Below are 22,140 nucleotides of genomic sequence, written 5' to 3'. Positions count from 1 at the left end.
AACAATGTCATCCCTCGTAAGCTACAAACCCAATGTCAAAGCCATTAGACAAGCCTTTCAAGTTTCCAGGACAAGTATAGCGCTGTTCACGGTTACAGGTTTGTTACTAAATATAGCTGTACGCGCGCGACATCGCACACGCAGCTTGAAATGCGGACAAATTTTATCAATGTTGCATACATGGCCGTTTTTGCAGCTAGTACTCAGAGTCGTTAATATGTTTTTTAGTATTCATTGTTACACTAGCAGTCACCCACTGAGATGTATTTTCGTCGTTCTTGCATGCGTAATTTTCAAAAGCGTTATCTGAAAATGCGGACAAATATTTATTTTTGCATATTAATAAGAGAACAGTGACGTAAACTGTGAACGGCCCTATTGTGGGCCCTTTTCAGACAATGAATTCTCTGCAAACAACTGAGTTCCATCTAAAGTATTATTTTCTGAAAGCCTGATACTTACTAGCAAATGCTGTGATTGTGTTTTGTAATCCTTTTTTACCGAAGGATCATATAACAGCCTATTTGATTAACCCTTTGAGTGCCATATTTTTTCCCTCCAAAATTTCAGTGCAACATTTTATAAATTTTTGTCTATTTTTCTGTAATTTTTGTAATAGATTTGGACTGAATGGACATGATATCATATTGGCTTCAGTTTTTCATCATAATCTCTGAGAAAATGTGGAATAAATTGTTTGAGTTCATTTTACAAAGGTGACAAAAATTGACGTTGGCACTCAAAGGGTTAACCTTTAAAAGCTTAGTTTTTATCTTCCTGCCCCTGTACGAGCACTGCAGTGTTTGCGGTTGAAATTTGCATAAACTGTTGACAGCACAATGATTTCTAGAAGTAAAGAAACCTGACCTGTATACCAAATTTATGTTGAACCAGATTTGCAGTTTTTGAGAAAACCAAATCACAGACAGACACAGTATGACATTCACTTCCCAGCTAAAAATGCTGTGATGTTTGTGTACTATACAGGCGTCATGAAAATGGTTGACAGGCTAAACCTGCAACTCAGAAGATTATGGGGTGACACAGAACAAAACTATATGCACAAGCGCACACAAAAATATGTGCATTTCCGTATGTATATGTACAAGTAGGTTGGTTTGTACCTCAATCGCATGATCTCTTCAATGGGCGTATGGAATCTGTGGAATATTGTGTGTCCGTGCTATTCCTAAGTAAAATCATTGAAATACACAAACTGAATCCATCCTATGTTTACAAACCAATAACAAAGGCTAAAAATACCGCAATTATACGGTGTCGCTCAAATTTGATCAGAATTGGTATATACCAGTATGGGTACCAAAGATCAACAATAAATGTTGTTTCCATCTGTTCAGTGCAGGAAAATCCTATGTTGATGTTATGACAATGATTTCTGCACAGTACAACCAGAAAAACAACAATTGATGGTTTATCCTCCGATGAGAACTTAGAAATAGTAAGGCAGAATCCACTTTCATGCTAATCTAACAAGCAAAAAAGGTCACAACAAACAGAAAGTTCTTTTTCACATGATTGTATTTCTCAACATCATTAACAAAGTAAATGCACACAGTAGATAAGGAAAAGGCACAATTCTTTTCTTCACAGTGCAAAATACATCTTTAATATGCAAAGATAGATGATAGATATCCCTTGAATATGGAAGGGGTGGTAGACACACCCATGCTATCCCCCTGTCCTTCAACTGGCATCCCCGTCTGGTTTGGCAGTCCTTATTATATTTTTCCTGCAACATTTTTGCAAGTCTTGGATACACTATCATACAGTTGCATTAGCATTCACTGGCCCATCACATTGTCGAAATCTACACTCATGGTAACAGCACCACACAAAAACAATATCGTAGTCCTAAACTACAGACCACTGGATTTGCTCACCCCTGTGTCCATATTTGAGTGGATAATGCCCTTCATGCACTCTAAGGACTGATACTTTATTGAATATTCAGATGTATAACTAAAATCAAAATGTGTCAGCCAGTTTCGCCCTCAGGGTGAATCAAACTTTTTGGATTGGTGAACTTGCAAGGAACGATAAGTGGAATCCAATACTACTGATTTGTCTGTGTGCTGAATTATTTATATGCATAATGCAGGATTACATTGTCTGCATATACTTAGATTCATGAGTTGTTAACTTGTGCTGGACACTTATATTACGTTACTGAAACACTGATTTTGATCTGCAATTCAGGAAAGCTTTTTGACTGGATAAAATAGCTGTACAGAACCAAGTAGATTAAACTGTAATTTTGGTCCTTGTTGAAATAATGCTCTTTAAAACTTTTTACTGCACCCTCTGTTGTGTAATAGTACAGGGTTTTCATGTCAGAATCAATAGTTTACTCTAGCTTGACTCTAGCAACTAGTTAAGAAACATGGGCAAACACCATGTAAAAACTGGTGAGCGCCCTCTATGTCCATTAATGCAGACCTTTTGTCTGTGCAGTGAACTGATGGTTTGATTCATAAAACATTCATACTGAAGCTAAGAGCAGGCAGCTGTCATGACAATTTAATTGACAAACATTTCATATTAATATTGGTATTATTATGATGATGGCAAATTTTTGGCACCAATATCTTGCAGTCAAATCAAGGAGAGAAAAGATCTGGTAGTGTTCCTTTGCAAATCACGTCAAGCAAGAAATCTGATATTTACAAATCAGATGAAGAGCAGCATTTTCAAAATTATCAGTCTCCGGCAATTGACTTCAAAGTATTCACTTCCTTGACAAGACTGCCGATTTTGTCTCCCCTGAAAGTAAAGACAACAGGAAATTAGAAGTAAAAAAATATTTTGCAGCAATCAGCTGTAGTCATTGCCATCAATCACAATATATATATTGAAAATTATGCGTACTTTCAACATATTTTGAGATCACATTGCATTATGGCTTCATTAATACAAGATTTAAACCACACACTGTTCTACTACAGATTATTATACACCTGCTTCTACATTCTACTGGTGTATGGTGTTTCATCATTAAAGGTTAATTATGTGCATTGAAATTCAGAAAGACAAACTTTTGCTCTCAGTTTCCTCAAGGAAACTTCAAACCATTCTCTTTCAAATTAAGAATAAATATGAGATAACTGCACACATTTTGGTACCTCGGATACAAATTTCCTTAAATTCACTGATATTCGAATTCAAAATGGTGTTGTTCCTGTTTTAATTCTCAATTTGCACATACTATCAGTGAGTGTAAAGATTGCGTAGTCCATGAGCTTCAAAGTGAGCCTACATAAGCAGTAGATCAAGAACATATTGTACAAATTTGAGAGTCTGAATATCTGTCCTTGAAGTGCATTCAACCTTTAAGTTCCAGTATCTGTGAATGCACAGTCCAGTATCCTTTGATGTCATTGGATGCAATTTGGCCTTTGACCTCACAGCTCTGTCATGTAAGCATTCAGTAAACCTCACTCAATCAGACTGTGTCACACAATAAATGAGGACTGGTCCGTGACTTCACGTGAACTCATTCTGCTGAACTACAATTTCTTTACAGTAACAGTTGACCTTTTTCTGTGTTTAGCTGACTCAAAGAAAGCATGCCCAGTAAGCCTAAGATCATTCAACCCATCTCCATAGAGACCATTTTAAAAACTAAACATTTCCCACTGTGTTTACATATAAATTCACGGTTTACAACAATTAAGTTATTCATGAAGTTCTTTGTTTTATGTCCTCATGTATCGCATGTGTTGATATTATCATTGATGTTACACATCTAAGACAATCCCTCCACTGTACAATACACTCCTACATTAATCCTGGTTTTTTGTGAATATCCTTATAGTGTTACTGTTCATTTAATATTTTTATACTCACTCTTCTTTCAATATTGTTTTGACGTGTTTGATCTGTGTGGGTGTCATACTGCTTGCTTTACTGGCACTCTCACTCTGCGTCATCTGTCTCTCCTGAAAGTCCTTTTTCATCCTCACCTGCAAAAACATTACAAAAAGATGGGCTTATTTGGAACCCAATACCACATAGACTGTGTCAATACCTGTGTGTAGGTGTACCGATGATATGCTGTTAAAACTTACAGTGTGAGTGCACAGTCCCCCTACTAAAGGGACTGTGTTATTAGTGTAATGGGTATTGTTGCTTTTTACTCATTTTGACACTGAGGGCGCTATTCCCTTAGTTATACAGCTGGCATAGGCACCAAGATCTAAAGACCCGATATCAGGACTTCAGCACCAGACTAACAGTACCATTACTAAGTGTACAGCAAGACGGACGACGTCCTGATCCCAGAATGACTTCATCATCATTATCAAAATGATCATACAATATCAACTATTGGGTGAAGTTGGTTAAAACCAGAGAGGCACAACCACAGTCCTGGATGGACCATGGCAAAGCATGTCCTACACGCTGCATTTTGACAAAGACTTGAAGATTTGACGGGCCCTGCAGCCTGAACAAACAGATAATGAGAACATTATTTCCACTGACTTTACCCGCTATGTAATACGTGCCAAGTCGGTGAAAATGTGTGTTGGTTCTGGCTCAATGCCTCTTTGTACAGACTTACGGTAGTATGCAACTCGAAAATGAAAGATTTAAACTTTTGCTCAAAGTTTCCTCAATGAATCTTTCAACTATTCTCTTTCAAAATCACAAATAAAAATTGGGGTCAGCATGCAAATTATGGTACTAGAGAATAAATTACCCAAGCTTTACCGATATTTGAAATTCAAAATGGCTGCTATCTCTGTGTTAACTCTATGGAGAAAAATAAAATTTTCAATTTTTCAAAAACCAAGACAGTGAAAAGTATTTTCACACCAAGAGCTTTAAAATGAACCCCCACACAATTGGCAGTTCAGAAGAGAATTGTAACAGTTTGAGAGTCTGAATATCTGTCGTTCGAGGCGTATTCTACCTTAATCCTTTGAGTGCCAAAGCCGATTTTTGTTGTATTTACACTATACAACACCAACAACTTCTTTCAGATCTAGACAATTTTTTTCAGATCTTTCCCAAAATTTTGGTCATAAAGTGCAGCCCATAAAAATTTCTACCCTTTTAGTCCAAAATATTGGAAAACATTACAGAAAAATTCATACAAATTGATAAAATGTTGCCCTGATATTTTATGGGAAAAAATTACAGTGCTCAAAGGGTTAACCGCGAGAAATTTACGGGTCAGGATAAGGGTTAACGACCTTGTAAACAACTACTAGAGCTGTCAACTGTTTAAGTTAAATGGGACCCAAACTTCCAACAAAAACACGTCACATACAGGGATGCAGGATATCAGGGAAGAGGAGGTAGTGATATCTCTTACCTGTTGAAGTGAATTTTTCAAATGTTTCAGTTTTTCTCCAATGGTTGACAACTCCTTCTTCATGTTCTTCTCTGCATCTGATAGCATTGGTAAACGTGTTTCTAAACTTCTTGACATGCTCTCAATTCTGTGAAAAGACAAACATGGCATGAACTGCAGGCAAAGAACAACAACAGATGACTTCTGTTACTGACAAATATAGCTGAATATTAATTCAAAAGATACTCAATACTTTGAGCAAAAATTCTTTGATAGAAAAGACAAGGCTATAGCTTACACATACATTGGAGTATTGTGTTGAATGTAAACGGCAATACACTAAAGGCCATGGATTAAAGGCGGAGCCTCCCTTTAAAAGGGTGCCAACCTATGGCGGCGTTCATTGTGTAAGTGGACACCAAACAGGCAACATGAGGGCACACGCTCCAGAAAATGCCACTTTTTAGTTTTTTCGGGCCGCAAAAACGCTGACAGACTGCCAAGCGGTCAGCACGAAGCTGCTGCCGATTGAACCCTGTGGTTATATTCAAATTCTAACATGACGGAAAGACGTTTTTTAAGGAAATTAGAGTGTGGTGCTGGGGAATAAATGACTGTTGGCAATTTGAACTGACCGTCAATCAAACGGTTACATAAGCTCTATTTGCAGGATTAGCAAAAGCTGACAAAAGATTGAAATCAGTTTGTGTAATTACTGTAATAGAAATCAAACATCGTACTGGCCATGTGTTTGACTGGGAGGAGAACTCCACTAATGTGAGAACCTGGGATTGAAAAGTGCAGCTTTAACCCTTTGCACTCTGACCCCCTAGTGACATATGACATCATACAGACATTTTTCCGAGCTGGCTTCAAAGGGTTAAATAAAGTGTTAAAATCATTAAAATATGAAAATTCATTCCTTGAACTACTCTTCAAAATAGAGAAAAGTTTGCAAATTTCAGCGAACAATTTAAAGGCTGCTTCTCCATGTATTCTTTTAAAGCGCAGTGGTCGTCGCGCTGCGCATGCGTGATTTTTTTGGTATCCTTTTACAAATCAGCCGCCATATCAGCGGCAATATCGCAAACATAATAATCAACCTGTAACCTCATGCGGCATTCTCGGATATGTTGTCAACAAGGGGGGACCACCTCAGGAGCATGCGCAGCGCGACGACCACTGCACTTTAAGTACTTTAAATTTGTACGTTAATACTTTTCAATTCTTATTTGAGTCTAAAATCAAGAGAGGAGAAAGGAGGGCAAACACCATGAAGAGACAGTGTGTAAGTACATAGAGGTGTCATAGCACTTCGTATGCTGGAAATACCTGTGAAGCAACTGTTCCTGGAAGTCCCTGGCACCTTCCAGCTTGTCTGCAATCCGTTCGGCCTTTTCCTGGATTTCTTCCCTTTCCTGCTCAAAGTCTCGCAGCTCCACCAGCTGTTGCTCCTTTTGGTCTCTCAGGACTTGAACTCTGTGACAGGGATATGGAAAAAATGACTTGTGAGGGAAGAAAATGACTTGTCAAAGGTTGGTATGGTATTCTGACAGAATTGATGTATCAATATATATTTCAGGGATCAGGGGGAAATGAGCAAGAGTTTTATTTTTGACAGAAATGGCTCAAACAAGTTCACAAAGGACAGCTGGTGCCACATTATCCAAACATATGTTTGTCTGGCCGCATATGCCGAGTTGACACTGGTAGACTTCTGTGATCAAAATTGACTATTGCTTAAACCTCTGTCTTTTCTTGTGCTGCAGTACAGTCTTATAGCAAACAATGCACTTTGCCAGAGTACTGACTAATACTGCCCTCAATGGTTTAGTCATACAAAACTTTCCTTTTCCCATGTTACCATCTATCTGCTTACCTTTTGGCAATCTCTTCCCTGGCTGTCTCTTGTTTCAGGATGTATTCCTCTCTGAAGATCTGAGTGGCACGGCTCAGAATCTGTAGAAACTCCTGCTGCGTTACTTCTGTTTTAGGATGAGACCTTCAAGATGAGACAGAGAAAAAAAATCCAGCATTTCTAACAGATTATGACAGTTTCATGCACCTTTCATCAAAATTACATCTGCCAATGAAACTTTATTAGGTACTGATATTGTTGATAACCGGATATACTGTAGTTAGTGAATGTGTGAGATTAACTGAACATTTAATTATCAACAAATCAATTCTAATACACTGCTTCTGGATCACAGCTGTAGGTTTCCTCGAAAGTTTGATGGGTCTGTTTTGCCGTTTCCATGACAAGTAAATAAAGCATACACATGGAGCAATCAGGTGGGACAGATAATTTACAGATATGAAAAACTACATCTAAAGAGGATTCTGACTCACCGTAGCACTGGATTGGATGTCTTTCTCTGAAGAATTTTCTTGATGTGTTTGTCAAACGGCTCTGGATGAAGTTTACCCAGTGGTGACATGCCTGACCGGGGTTGTAATGGTTTTGATGAAGAAAGAAGTGAAGATGACACACTATGGACATTACTGAACACAAAACAAAAATAAAAAAATATGACCACCTTTTTAATATGATAACATTATTGAGATTCTCACAATTTCATGCCAGGATAAAGGATGGTGCAGTGAGTAATGATAAAGGAATTGTCCATCTTTTGGAATTTGAAAAGTTTCTCCTTTGAGAACATCAGCATCAAAACAATAGAGCATCAAATGTATGCTGTATGTATATCTGACATAAAAGGTCCTGAAAGCTAAAAAATACATGACCAGAATATGGATGCCAATTCTTGTGTTTGTTTCATGAATAGATCATAAGAAATACTGGTACACTCACAACTCACAACTCTTTGTGGGAGTCAAGTACTGTTGTTTCAAATCTATGATATATCAGATAAAACTACAGACATAGGGTGTACACAGTACAACACAAATATATGGTTGCATGTAATCTAGATAGCAGACAGGAACACACCATTGGGAAAATATCAGAAGTATCTACATCTATTTGAAACATTCATAGACTTTGTACATACGCAAGTGGTAAAGCCAAGCAGTTGATGCTGGATGTCAAGCAGATCAGTGTTACACCGAGAAGCTTGTCACTTACAATACAAAGACCATGGATTGGTTCTGGAACACTGCAAAAAAGACCACACACAAATACAGTTTACATGTGTTTCATGTACATTTCATGTACACCTGGTCAAAGACACTGTTCACTGTAAGTTTAGACCCTTCACGCTAGATACTGGCACTTGTAGTGTTCTATGGCACATATGAACATGTACAGGGTGAAATTGGGTAAAAAAGTTGAATACCAGAAATGGAAGAATAATTCAACCTGTCCAGCAGGTGGGTAGACTGAAAGATTCAGTCGTGTGCAGGCGCTCCGGCGCATTGCGACCTTTGACCCTTTAATGGGTCGTAGGTCGCAGTGCGCCAGAGCACCCACACACGACTGAATCTTTCAGTCTAGCAGGCGGGGAAATCAATTTGGAAATATGAATATGGATATACAATACACAACCTTCTCTTAAAATGAAAATAAAAAATGTACAGTTCTCTTCTAATATCAATTCCTCTAGTTCCATATTTTCCTCCATACAAGGAAATGGGAAAGGCAAAAGAATGCTGGATTCACCTAAAGCTGAATTGCAGGATGTTAAAATTCCATAGGAGGTAAGTCTGTTTCTATTAAGGGGCCAGTACCTGTAACTTTTGATTATTTTTGTTCATAATTTTTGCTTTGCATGTCAACTGCTATTTCTTGTTCTACTCTCCAAAGAATGTTGAAACACCTACAATTCAGCTTGCAACGATGTCTATACATGTAGAATGCACTGTTATCGTTTAAATTTGAATTCTAGTCCGAACCAGAATTTACATGATAACAATAATGTAGTTTACATATATAAAGGCTGAGTTGAAACTGAACACTCTGTTTCTCAACATGGTTTTGGGCAATAGAACAAGAAACTGTGATTGTAAAATCAAAACACAGATAAAATCATCAAAAGGCACAGCTACTGGCCCCTGATTGTTACGCTGCAATACTTGTACTACAATACGGATGCTTGGACCCATTTTCTGCAAACGCCCTGTTTTCAGTGGAAAAAACTGGATCTCTAAATGTTTTTGACATGAAAATGCATAAAATATTTCAGGCACACACACACTGAATAAACGAGAACACTTCGCTGTATAGTGCAGAACAGTAAGTTTCCCCAGAACACATTGTGGATTTACTTTACCTGCTAGATGTAGGCTTAGTACAGACTACGTGTTCTGCTATACATGACTGGTCTTGACTGAACTCCTGTATAGCAGTGTCGTCTTCACTACCTGTGATGTAAGACAGAGAATATTCAAGATGACAAGAAGCTGAGCCAAGTGGAAATTGCTGAATCTACATAGTGTTTCACCCTTTCACAACCAAATTTAATTGCTTCATTGTATATAGTCATTCATTCTGGCACCGGAAATTTACAGCGTTCAATGTAGTCAAAGGATTAAGAAGGTTGACAAGAACTTCACATAGTTATCAGATATTACCCACGCAGGAGTTGCTGAAATTAGCAGTCAAATGACAGCAGGTATTAAAGAATGGAATAAAACACTGCTGAGCAGCATGCTTGGCAGGTTTATCTGATTGGTCGATTGTCACTATTCACAGCAACTTAAGGAGTCAATTTGTATTATTCAATTGTAACGGTAAGATTCAGCCAAATAACAGCTTCCGAGACGCTGCACATTAGCCCATAAAATATAGTGGAATCATACTCACAGCAGATTTCTTCTAGTCTATTGAGCCATGTGACTAGGATGGAGTGTACTCCTGCTCTGTGAGAACAGTGGTAGCGGTCTGTAGTGACTGGGTCTGAAATGAGATTCACCAATGACAGTAGTTGTAACTTATATTACAAACGTCTGGACACCTAAATTCAGGATTGACTTCATAAATGCTATCAAGTGCTACAAAGTAGTGAACGGTCAGTCAGTTTGGCCACTGTCAAGTTAAAAATGAACACCTAATATTTTGCTTATGTACTGCTTTACCAAAGACAGTGTAATCATTACATGAGCCCAGGATGGTAAGCATTCTCACGACAAACATATAATACACAAATGCCGAAGGCAGAATGTGAGATTTCTGAATTTTCTCACAAAATCTTACAACACGCTGTTGGTCTACAGCTTGTATAGCCTCATTTTGAAACTTGCGAAATAAATAAGTTTTCACTTTCGCCTTTTTCACAAAAATCTACAGCAGCCACTTTCAATTTAAAATAACAGGTAAAGATTTCCTTCTCCATGCTAATCATTTTCATTGCGATCCCTGATTGTTACTCTTCCTACAAGACTAAACAGTGCAAAGTTTCTTTAAGCAAAGCGGACACAAGAGCAAGAGTTTACAGCTTTCACGGTGTATACTATCTAAATATAAAATGACTGTTTACCTCTGTGAAGTGAAATTGGACAGGGTGCATCATCATCTTCATCTTCAAGTGACAGTGACAATTCTAATTCAACTTTTTCATAGACATAGAGTGACATCTCAGGTTCTTGTTTGTAACTTCTATCATCACTCCAGCTCTGAAATGTAAACAAACATGCAGTTACCAGCTTAGTGAACATTTCTTTATGTCATAACTTGATTGATTTTGGAGATCAAATGCTTGTAACAGTTGCGGTCTGAAACAGTATTTTACTTTGAATTTCCTTCCAGCAGGATCACAAAATAGGGTTGAAGTTACAAACCATAAAGACTGAGAAATTCATTTATGCTTCATTGTACTTGCCTGTATGTCTGTTTTTTTCAAACACCGCTTCAAATCATAGGGTGAGGATTATGCCAAGAAAAATGTTTCCAGTAAACTTATCCTAAATCCATTTCAAGGCAGGATAATTTTGCAGAAATCCTATCATCCCAATAGGCAAACTCCTGTAGTATGGGGAAATCTAGCCAAAATCTGAACTGCTCCTATCATGAGAAAGTTCCAGACACACCTGGTACCATATTGCAAGAAGGCATATTGTGTAAAAGAAATTTTGACCTCAAACTGGACCCACAGAGGTGAAAGGATATCTTTGGCAGATTTTGTAGATTCTCACCTGAGTTTCATCATCCACTCCTTTGCTGAGTACAATGCTGTGATAGACACTACCAGAGGACGTAGCCATGGCTAGCACTGGTGGGTTGGTGTGAAGACACAGTAAACTACAGGCATCAAGACCATAGTTGTCTTCAGCTGGGGGGTACATGGCCAAGGGGCCCTGAATGGCATTGCCTGCAGAACTAAATAGAGACATGATACATAAAAATCTTATCAAAGAGTTGATTCCTATGTTCCCTTCATTTGCAGTTTACAAGTTTTCTTTTGATTTACAATTTCAGGTCCCTCCCAAACACCCCTGAGGGGTTTTGTTACATGGAGAGCTAAGGGTAAGTTGGATGTCTCTATGAAGTAATGGAAACTGTGTTACTGCATTTTAAATTATGCATGTGTACACATATGTTTGGTTTCCATGGGTGAAAATAGATGTCATTTTCTAAATTTTACCTTTTTTAATATTTTCATGCACTTCTATACTTGGATGAAATAAGTGCAACACTCAATTAGCAGCCTTTAAAGTTCAAAATAATTCTCCTTTCCTATGTAAGGTCTACAATTTTCACAGCAGAAATCAGAGTTGTAGCAGTTTGATAAGAATAAAATTTTGATGAACACCCAAACAAATAGTATAAGAAAATGTGGGGCAATCAACAAATTCTCATAGTAGGAAAAGTATCATCAAATACTTGTGTGACACTGTGGTTTATAATCCCTTCAATACAATAATTTGGCCCAAACCCATTGTTATCAATGGTGATTGTGGACTTGTTTACAGGGAATTGGGGTGAACAGGTCAAACACTGGTAATTCAGATCACATGAAGAATTGAGCAAATTCACTCAATGTTTGGTGGTTCCTACACCAGTGTAAACATCTAACAGTCCTGCAGAGTAGTTTGTTAGTCTTGCATACACTCTTTACAGTACAAGTGCAAAATTATCCAATGGTCTATTGGAAAACGGAAATAAAATCTTCTGAGTGAAAAGTGTGGTGTTCCCAGACCTACAATGACTATATTTGCTCACCCTTGAAATTTATTGATGTGTATGATTTAGAACAGAACCTTGTACACAGCAAAAAGTGTTTTGTCATTCAATATGAACACAAAATCATCATAGAGTTGCAGATGGAGAAACTATAAAATTCTCTATACTTAAAGGACAATTCACTGTAATTTTGATATTCTTTTCCCTATTTTTTTGTATGTTAATTGCAAGTTCTTGTTCTACTCCAAAAGCATGTTGAAACAACTACAAGTATTTCGCTTGTCAAAACAGCAGCTCTATGTGTAAAATGCACTGTTTTTACTGTTTACCTTTGAGTTCTAGTCCAGATCAGAATTCACTTGTGAACGATAACAACACAGTTTACATATATACGGGCTGAGTGGACAAGTTGAATGCTGTGTATCTCAACAGGCTTTAGGGCGTAGAACAAGAAACTGCACCGGTAGTTGACAGATAAAACATATATAGTGAAAAAATCCTCAACAGTTACAGCTACTGGCCTTTTTATATTGCCCTTTGCTTTGCACTTGTCAATATATATCGTTATTTTCAGTCTGTAAAGATAACGATACAATAAGGCATGGTTTGGACTTAAATATCCTTCTATTCGTTTTTGAGGGCACTGAAACCTACCTCTGCTCTTCAACTGATAGAGTAAGATAATAAACATCTCCGTTGCCTCGCAATATGTAGACAGGATAGACGTCAGAGCTCTGTTGGTCTTTGAGGTTGAGTCGAGTGGATTCTAAGTTTGCTGGTGGTGCTTCTATTGGTTCTCCAAAGTCAAATGAAACAGCTATGTCTCCCAACACTTCTTCAAATGTACTGAGAAGGCATGAGTTGCTTGGTGTCTCACCGAGTGGATAGATCTGGTAAATGTTCTGAGCATCATTGATGTCATACACTCTGTAGAGAGATAATTGAAGTTTACTGTAACCACTCAGTACCGGGGAAGTTTGTGCTTACAAATCTTTGGAAAAAAACTAAAAGAGGTTTCCCCGGGGGGCTCTAGCTATACATTGTATGTACCGTACTCCCCAAGTTACCAGTGATAAATGCGGAATGCTCTCTCTCTATTGATTGTCACTCTACCTGACCAATCTTTATCCTTCCACTGCCATGGTTTGGCCCAAACACATTTTTATCAATGGTGAGTGTGGACCTGCTTAAAGGGCACACTGAGTGTGAGCAGGTAAATTGTAATGGTTTAAGGTAGTGACTCAGGTTCCTTTGTAAATTTTAGCGATTTTGTGATTATTTCATATTCTGAACCCCTGAAATATGATCTTTTTATTAGAGAAAACTGTGAGGTAACATTGTACTGGAAAATGTCTTAAATTTTAGTGAAAACACGGCCTTCTAACCACTGCGCGAGTTATTATTTTCTTTTTGTTTTAACGGTCCGGATTACTGTCAGCTTTATCGTTATACCTTGAGGAGATTATGTAAATTTTTACGCACCATGTTGCGCATGCGCGCACGTCTTCATAAGAGACGCTATCCAACCTATGGCTGATGACTGCCGGCAGTATAAGCAGTGTAGAAAACGCAAACGGGGGCCGAAGAAGCAAAATGGAAAGCTGATGGACGCGATGTTGTGTGTTGGCCGCTACAGCTAACACACAGCATCGTACGCAGGGCTAGCGAGAGAGTTGCCGACATCGACGGTTATTTACGAAAAGTGAATAAAAGACTGGCATTTTTGGAAGCGATCTAGCCCTGTGTACGATGCTGTGTGTTCCGCTACAGCTAATAGCCCCGCTCACCACACTATTAGCTGTAGCGGAACACACAGCATCGTACGCAGGGCTAGAAGCGATCTAGTAGCTGAGGTAGGCAGGGATACGACTTGGGCCCAAGAACGCTGAATTTCGACAGTAATTTGGCTTTTTACGTCAAGTCCCAAAATGGATTTGAAGTCACCGACCCTACGTACGCGTACGGGTCTTTGCAGGGCTGTGGTGAGCGGGGCGATTAGCTGTAGCGGAACACATAGCATCGTACGCCGGGCTATAGATTACACTGCCGTCCAAAGAGAATCTATTTAATCTTCACTGGAAAATATGGTTCTATAACAGCAGCCCATATTTTGGACTTAGTTTGTCCATGGATGTAGGAAGCATGGTTTGTCCAATTTGTCAATCCGACACTGTTATGTCGGTCTAGAGCACAGCAACGTACGCGAAACGTCGCTTCACGATCGTTGCCGGTCAATTTCTATCTGTGGTCAAGAGAGTGCCGCTGGGTGTCGCGATATGTCGCCGTTTCAATTTTACAATGAGTGAATCTGTCGAGTATCGCCTCAGTCGTTTATTTTAAGTCATGAAGAATAGCTTTTACGTGTAACTGAAGTTGATTTTGGTTTCATACCCGAGGCCATAATAGTACGTCACAGTGGAAAGCGAAATAGCGCACGAAAACCCGGTCATTTTTTATGGTGAGCAAAAGGACTGCAGCAGATCACGTGTGAAAACCACAAAAACAAGTGCGACTTTCCCGCATTCCTTGAACTTCTCAACTACAGAATTTTTTAGAGCATCGAGAGTTGGTCGTCTCATCTTCGAAAGCAAGCAAGCAAGCAAGTGACGTCTTGTACTATAGGCACAAAAATCGGCACTAAAATGAACTGGGCAACCATTTCACACTTGGTACGTGCATAAATTACGGGCTGTGAGACCGGAAGTCGAGCGCTTGCGAGAGAGCGAGCGCGCGTCGTCGGCAGAACGCAGACCTGTACAACCATTCCGGCTGTATGATTTTTTAAAATTTTCTCGTCTTGTAACCAGACTCTAACCGTTACCAAACAGTGTACAGTTAATATAATTATAAGCTAGATACGTATTTGACAAACAGATTATGCCCTGAATTATCTTTCTAGTGTTTATCGTGTAAATAGTACCCACCGCTTACGCTGACCAGCCTCACGTTTCTACGCACAATTTTCATCATTTTTAGGCGAACTAATGTTTAGGACTTGTCAGAAATTCTCTAACCTGATGCCCAATATTTAACCTAGACCCAGATCGAATGATTTTTTTTGAAACGCACAAAAATCCGACTTTTTCGGCGATTTTGTGTGAAAAATGGGACGTTTACAAATCGTCGATTTTCTCAGTTCCGATTTTTGCTATGTATGCGCACCTTCAAATGAGTGTAAGTCGGCGACGCGTGGGCGGATTCCCCGATTTTTCGCATGCTAACACTTCATGAATAGACCTGAAAAACCGTGTCTTAGATTTTGATAAACCCCCCTGAAGTGACGATAACTTGACAAACGTGAACAAAAGCCGATAATTTATGCGAAAATCCGACAGTTCACACTTCGAAGGCTCACTGTGCAGAAACAAAAGCGAATTTCAAAAATCCAAAACACAGTTTTTCCCCTGTATATGCAGCTATCTAGTGCCGTTAACAGATCACTTAGGGGTGCTGCCAATTCTTACTTATACTCTTTTAAGTGAAAAAATTCCAAATCACATGTTTTGACTTAAACAAACATACCAATGCATGTTTTGACAACTAAACAAAATTTTTACCTTCTTCAAATATAGACCTATTAGAAAATGTACCACATGTTGGGTGTGAGACCCTGTTTTCTATGTGAAACTTTGATTGAAAATATGTGTCAACGAAACTGAGTCACTACCTTAATAATGTGCAAAGCAGATCCTTATTTACATGTTGCCCAAAATTTTTCCCCTATCAATTCACCTTTTTTCTTATGATTGTCTTTTAACATCTGGATTTGTTTAAGAAATACCATACTCGTCAGAGTATAAGCCCCCGGTTTGACAACACTAAACGGCGGTAAAACTAGGGGAGGGGCTTATACTCGAGCAACCCCATGTTATCTGCCATGGACGCTTAATTTATGCTAATTTTATGCACGATTTTTTCAACACCACTGGATCTTTCTATTGCTTACAAAATCGACTTACACATCCAAAGAGATTGATTATACAATCTCTGAATACAGAAGTGACATTTGGGTGAAATTTCAGCATCGAAAAAAAACCAAAACTTGTCCCTAGAACCAAAGACGTCATGCATGCTGCTGATCAACAGTAATGTGAACTGGCATGCATTGCCTACACGGAAAGGCAACTCAATATTCCAGTATCAAGCTGTCTACATCTTGTCAAAACAACAACATAGCAGTGAAAATTGTAATAGTCACCAGGAAAAAGTCTTCACAAATGAAAAGATAATTACTTCCAACAAAAGAAACTGCATGTTTAAAAGATGAAAACATCGTGGTCGTGAATGAAAATAAACAATGGCCGACACAAGTGACACTATTCCAGTTAGGCGACGGGGGTGAGCAGGGTCAAAGATTCAAGAAAGTACTGGAAAAATGATGCTGTCAAGGGAACTCAAGTTTCCCGTTGTTTTATCATCTTTTAATAGTTTTGTTATCATCTAAAAGTAATTTTACCAAGTTTAATGACCAAATATACTCTCCTAACCTTTCTGTCTTTGAGTTACACTAGGGTAGGGGCTTATACACGGATGTAATGCATTTTCAAAAATCCTTTGAAATCAGTAGGGGGGCTTATACACGAGCAGGGGCTTAAACTCGGATGAGTACGGTACATATGTGAAAAGTAATTACCCTGGTACATGATGATCTGAGACAGCATCACAGGGTAGAGGGGTTGTCATGATCTGTCTACAAGTTAACATGATTTATAAGTGAGGTAATGCTTCATGAATCCCTTTTTCAATGTCAATCAATTCATACAGCATTACTGTATGAAATTGTTATTCCTTTCCTCAGTGGAATTGAAGAGTTATTACGCTACTTACACTTCAAAATTGCATTATTGCTATCACCATGTATCTATGTGATCCTTCAACATTGCATTATTGCTATCACCATGTATCTATGTGATCCTTCAACATTGCATTATTGCTATCACCATGTATCTATGTGATCCTTCAACATTGCATTATTGCTATCACCATGTATCTATGTGATCCTTCAACATTGCATTATTGCTATCACCATGTATCTATGTGATCCTTCAACATTGCATTATTGCTATCACCATGTATCTATGTGATCCTTCAACATTGCATTATTGCTATCACCATGTATCTATGTGATCCTTCAACATTGCATTATTGCTATCACCATGTATCTATGTGATCCTTCAACATTGCATTATTGCTATCACCATGTATCTATGTGATCCTTCAACATTGGTAACAGGTCAGACTCAGTATACTGTAATGGAAGTGTTTCAAGGGTGGCAATATTTCAACACAGCTACATGTTATGAAGTCCCTGTGATTGTTTTGTTAAGCATTTGCATAAAGCATTTGTGACCACAATTAACTTGTGCACATTTAAGCAATAAAGCACACTCAGCGACGGTATTTTGACCAGTTCATGACATATATGCACGAGCTATAGCAGGTGTATATATGATGTGTACTGGTCAAAACCGAGTGGTATACCATCACTGGGTGTGATTTATTGCTATTACTGGTATATCATAACAGTATATTGAAATTCTGGCATAGAATGTCAAAAAAGGATTTTTGCTCTATAGCCAAGAGCTCGTGCGTGTTCCAGCCATGGTATATCGCGAATATACCATGGTTCTTTTCATGTCTCGACCAATTGGATCGCTCAATTTGTGACATCAATAAACTGGTATGATATAATACAAATCAACACATCAAACTTGCTTTTCTGACGTTATATATACATTTTCCTTACCTCAACAAGTTGTCTGACGTCAAGACAATGAGATGACTGTCAGTTTTACTGCCTGGGTGCCACGATGCTTGTAACAGACACACTGATTGGTGCGTTGTGAAAAATCGCTCTGCAACAGTCGTGGTTCTGAATCAGAAAGTGAATTCATGATGTAGCCTATATTATGTACAATTAAACCGTATTTACTAGAATAGCAATTGGTTTGTCTCTGGCAGGTTTACAATGGGAAATAATTAGAAGAAAAATTTTTCAGGTGAGATTGGGAACTTAGAAGATGCAATGTCCCAGCAGAGTTTGGTGATAGTTGGTTGTGGGACCACAAGTCCATCAATCATTTGCGATAGATTGATAGTGTGTAGAAAATTCGCAAAGTTGAAGCCAGGACAGTACATGTTCTCAACAGTTAGGCTTTCAGAACAGCTGGTACTGTACTGTTAGCTTATCCTTCGGCCATCACATGCATGACAGACCAGGTTCAACTATGACGAAAGTTCAAATTGTTTTGGTCTAGAATCTCTTTGGTGTATCAGCACTGAAACACCATTGAAATCCTAGACTCAAGTAGTTCTTCTGTACAGTAGAGACTGAAGGAACAACACAAACAGAATGGACAATGCTAGTTAACCTCAGGTCTTGCAAAATCTGCAGGAAAATTGGGGTATCTGAATAGATCACTGTGAGAAGTGCTGTTGTACCATACACTGTCTATTCAGTAAGAAAAACCACCATGTTTCAGAAAAATGTAATCTAAATTTGGGGACAAATATTAATTTTTGCATATCAATGAGACATACAGCTCTATTAAAATACACAAGTTCTCTTCCTCTATCTTGAATCCAGGTAGATGAACAGAACTTGTGCATTTGAGGCATACTGCTTGTGTGAAGAATATTCATCATATTCAAACAGAAAATTATTTCAAATACCTGCAGCTTATTCGTTTTTTTCCACCTTCGAAATCTGCATACTTTCCCCACCGCTGCGGTAATTCTAATACACTTACTCCGTGGTCTCCGACCAGTGCTATCTGGCATCCAGTGCTATTTATTTCAATGCGATTTACTTTGAATAGAGGAGGATTGTTACATAATAAAGTCTGAAATGGTAACAGAAGAAGCAGTATGTAACTTGGCCTTTCAAATATTATACTTGAAAACAATAATTTGAATAAAAAATACCTCATACTTCATGAAATAAATGACACAACAGTGGTCAAAGTGAATTGATACCAAATGCAAATCCTCTTTCAAAATAATCCTTTTCCTTCAAGGGGGATTACAACTTTGATTACAGGAATGAATTTAGTTGAAAGTACACACAATTTTTAAAGAACTTGCAAACCAAACTATCCTTCAAAACTTGAATTTCAATAGATATGTCATCTGTACAAAGCCCATCGTTCATCTGAATGTGGATGCCTATTTTTAGCCTGTTCAACCCAAACTGACCATAGACAAGTCAACATTCACTATTGACTACGGTTGGGTTTGGCAAAACCATGGTGATGAATGGGTAAAAAATTGCTCTTGCAATTGTTTGTTGTTTTGCACTTGAATTTTTTACGTTCATTGAGATATCATGGACAAAAAAGAGGACCTCCCACAAAGTTGAAAAAGGTAGTAATGAGAATTTTAATCAGCAGTACACAGACTTTTTAGTCTGGAACCTCTCCGCAGTTTTGGTATATATCTTAGGTTACAGGTTTTGCACTACCAAAACAGAGGTTCTAGGCGAAGATTTAAAATTCTGCTGACCCTTTGTCAATATTTTTATTATCCCTCACTTTCAAAGCCTTATTGAAATGATGTAGAGCTGCCACGAAAGGCGTTGCCAAGATACTGGCGACGTTGTATAAAAGGGAGTTTACTGGTCAGCAGTGGAGGAGGGGAGCTGGAAGATAAGCAAAACCATGGATGTAAAAAATAGCAAAAACCAAGTTCACATCACAGTGGGCACACTGGAAAAACCCAGCCACGTTCGGTAAAAAGGGGAAATGATCGCCAAAATGGCACAAACTGCATCATTTACGAGGCATGAAAATAAATATGGTCGATCACTAGGCTTATAAAAAATTCTGTAGGCGGTGCAGCGCTGGTAAAAACCGTCTCCAACAAAGTAAATGTCCAAACCAACAAACCCCCCCCCCCCCCACCTCCGTGATGCTCCTTCAATTCTGCAGACAGCAGTTTATAGCAAGTAGTTCGAAAATCACTGACAATCGACTCCCCAGATAATACATTAAGATACATTATCAAAATTTATGTTAGAATTTTATGACGGCTAATATTGAAAACAATTTTAGCATGCATCATTGGCATTGCAATATCAAAACAACTCACCTGGTGTGAACGACTCTTGTCTGAGTCCGGTTCCAATAAATTTTTCAAGTTGGTGGTGAGAAGATTGACTTTAAATTGATCCCAAATAAATAAATCGCTGTCATTTACCGCAAGCAATTCTTGGGAGTTTGTTTCTATGTCACCTGCACCCTCCTCTCCCCGTAAAACGTCAAAAATTGGATGTGAGTTCAAAGCAGAGCGCCATGAGGAAGTTGCCATTTTGGATATACCACAATTTTGTAGGGAGAGGTAGGTACAGTTTTGAATGCATTGGAAATCAAACTGTTATCCTTTGGAATAAATCAAACTCAAGTTGTCAAGTGTAATGTTCGTGTTTTCAAGTTTTATAAGTGATTAATGAGAGAGCTCTGGTAACTTTAGACGATGCAATGAAAAATGTTATTTTGTCGAACGCTCTCTTTCAGTAGACTTCGTTGAACATCTCTCTTGTAAAATGGAATGAGGCGGAATCTCATGAAGTTGCGAACAGTCTCGTGTACAGCGAGATTGCAGTCGTGGAGCAGTGGAACAGAGGAGAGATCAAGATGGCTGCGGCCAATTTGGCATCGATGAACCAGTATTGGAAAACTTTCGATTTGCCGCAATTACAGGTAAGATTTTTGCATCAAAGTAAGGCATGAATACGACAAATCAAACTGAGCGAGTGTGATCAAGTTCTGTACGGACGAAGGGTGTGCAAACGAGCCTTGAAAATGTGATTGATCATAGCCTATCAGAAAAAGATCAATAAAATGACGAATGTCTTTCGAGAACAAAAGCGCCCACGTAAATAAAGTTGCACGCCGAAAACGACTACGGAACGAAAGATAGAAGAATTGATATTGTAAAAGCTTGGTCCTTGCGCCTGCAATCGTACCTCCCAAAGTTTGGGAAAGTTTAGCGAAGATAGTGTAATTTCTTCATCTTTCGATGACCCCACTCGACTGGCGCATTTCAGTGAGACGTCAGTCCGTGTGTACGTGTACGCGCTGCTCGCAGCGGTGTTTTCGTCACCAGTCATTTTACACGCTTGTTTTTGTAATTTTTTTCAGCAAGTGAACTTATCGGCATTTTAGTTTTATTCGCCCGCACAATTTATCGTTAACACAGATTTTTTAATGCTAACTGGACGAAATGGCGTAAATGCGGACAAGAATCCGACTGCCTGGGCGCGACGATTTTATTTTGATCATCGATGGAGTTTGCATACTAATGATGCATAAATAACAGATCAATATTATCGACTGATTGATAGCGAGTCAATTATAATAACTCCCACTGTTCAGCCAGTTTCCATACAATTTCCATATCCGATCGATAACTCGTCGCCCAACTTTATTCAGCGGGCAGAAAAAAGCGTGTTTCTCAAACTCCAACACCCAAAGTTTTTTTCGTACGTTTTTTTTGTGCAAACCATGAAATCGAATGAATAGTTGATAAAAGAAGACCCGATCCGTAACGGAACTGCACAATCTATAGTAATGGAATTTTACGATGGTATTGTTCCTTGCAGTGTGATTTTCTTGCAGCCACCCCCTGCTGTTTCTCCCCTCTCTTGGGGTCGATGAATAGCCTGGTTTAGATGAGAGATTGCCTTATGTCGTGTTCCCAGTTGGACCCAATTTCAAACACTGTCTCACCCATTCTCGCAGTTGGTACT

The 22,140-nt window shown here is 38.6% G+C and overlaps 2 protein-coding genes across 3 annotated transcripts in view; one reads left to right on the top strand and one right to left on the bottom strand.

The window, feature by feature from the left end:
* Positions 1-1,794: 1,794 nt before the first annotated feature.
* On the bottom strand, positions 1,795-20,941 carry LOC139145055 (nucleoporin 88-like). Its single transcript, XM_070715985.1, has 15 exons — positions 20,481-20,941; positions 19,068-19,237; positions 18,142-18,267; positions 13,050-13,322; positions 11,408-11,591; positions 10,753-10,888; positions 10,080-10,172; positions 9,547-9,637; positions 8,329-8,433; positions 7,667-7,819; positions 7,194-7,316; positions 6,647-6,793; positions 5,336-5,462; positions 3,865-3,980; positions 1,795-2,781 (listed from the first exon to the last, which is right to left on the bottom strand). The coding sequence occupies exons 1-15, from the start codon at positions 20,697-20,699 to the stop codon at positions 2,718-2,720; spliced, it is 2,127 nt and encodes a 708-aa protein (XP_070572086.1). The 5' UTR covers positions 20,700-20,941; the 3' UTR covers positions 1,795-2,717.
* Positions 20,882-22,140, top strand: part of LOC139145052 (protein CASP-like) — a 49,407-nt gene continuing 48,148 nt past the window's right edge. For both annotated transcript variants that reach the window (XM_070715982.1, XM_070715981.1), the window contains exon 1: positions 20,882-21,091. In XM_070715982.1, the coding sequence (XP_070572083.1) occupies positions 21,026-21,091 (66 nt within the window). In that variant the 5' untranslated portion in view covers positions 20,882-21,025. The remainder of the gene's footprint in view (positions 21,092-22,140) is intronic.

This window comes from Ptychodera flava, chromosome 12, assembly GCF_041260155.1.
Source record: "Ptychodera flava strain L36383 chromosome 12, AS_Pfla_20210202, whole genome shotgun sequence".
Classification (NCBI taxonomy): Eukaryota; Metazoa; Hemichordata; class Enteropneusta; family Ptychoderidae; genus Ptychodera; species Ptychodera flava.
Note: the sequence above shows the minus strand (reverse complement) of the source record. Positions and strands in the feature narration are given on the sequence as shown.

Coding starts and splice junctions, on each gene's coding strand:
- LOC139145055 (XM_070715985.1), bottom strand. CDS start 20,699: ATGGCAACTTCCTCATGGCGCTCTGCTTTGAACTCACATCCAATTTTT. Junction 11,592..13,049: donor CTATCAGTTGAAGAGCAGAG/GTAGGTTTCAGT, acceptor GTCTCTATTTAG/TTCTGCAGGCAATGCCATTC. Junction 8,434..9,546: donor ACTAAGCCTACATCTAGCAG/GTAAAGTAAATC, acceptor TCTTTTTTGCAG/TGTTCCAGAACCAATCCATG.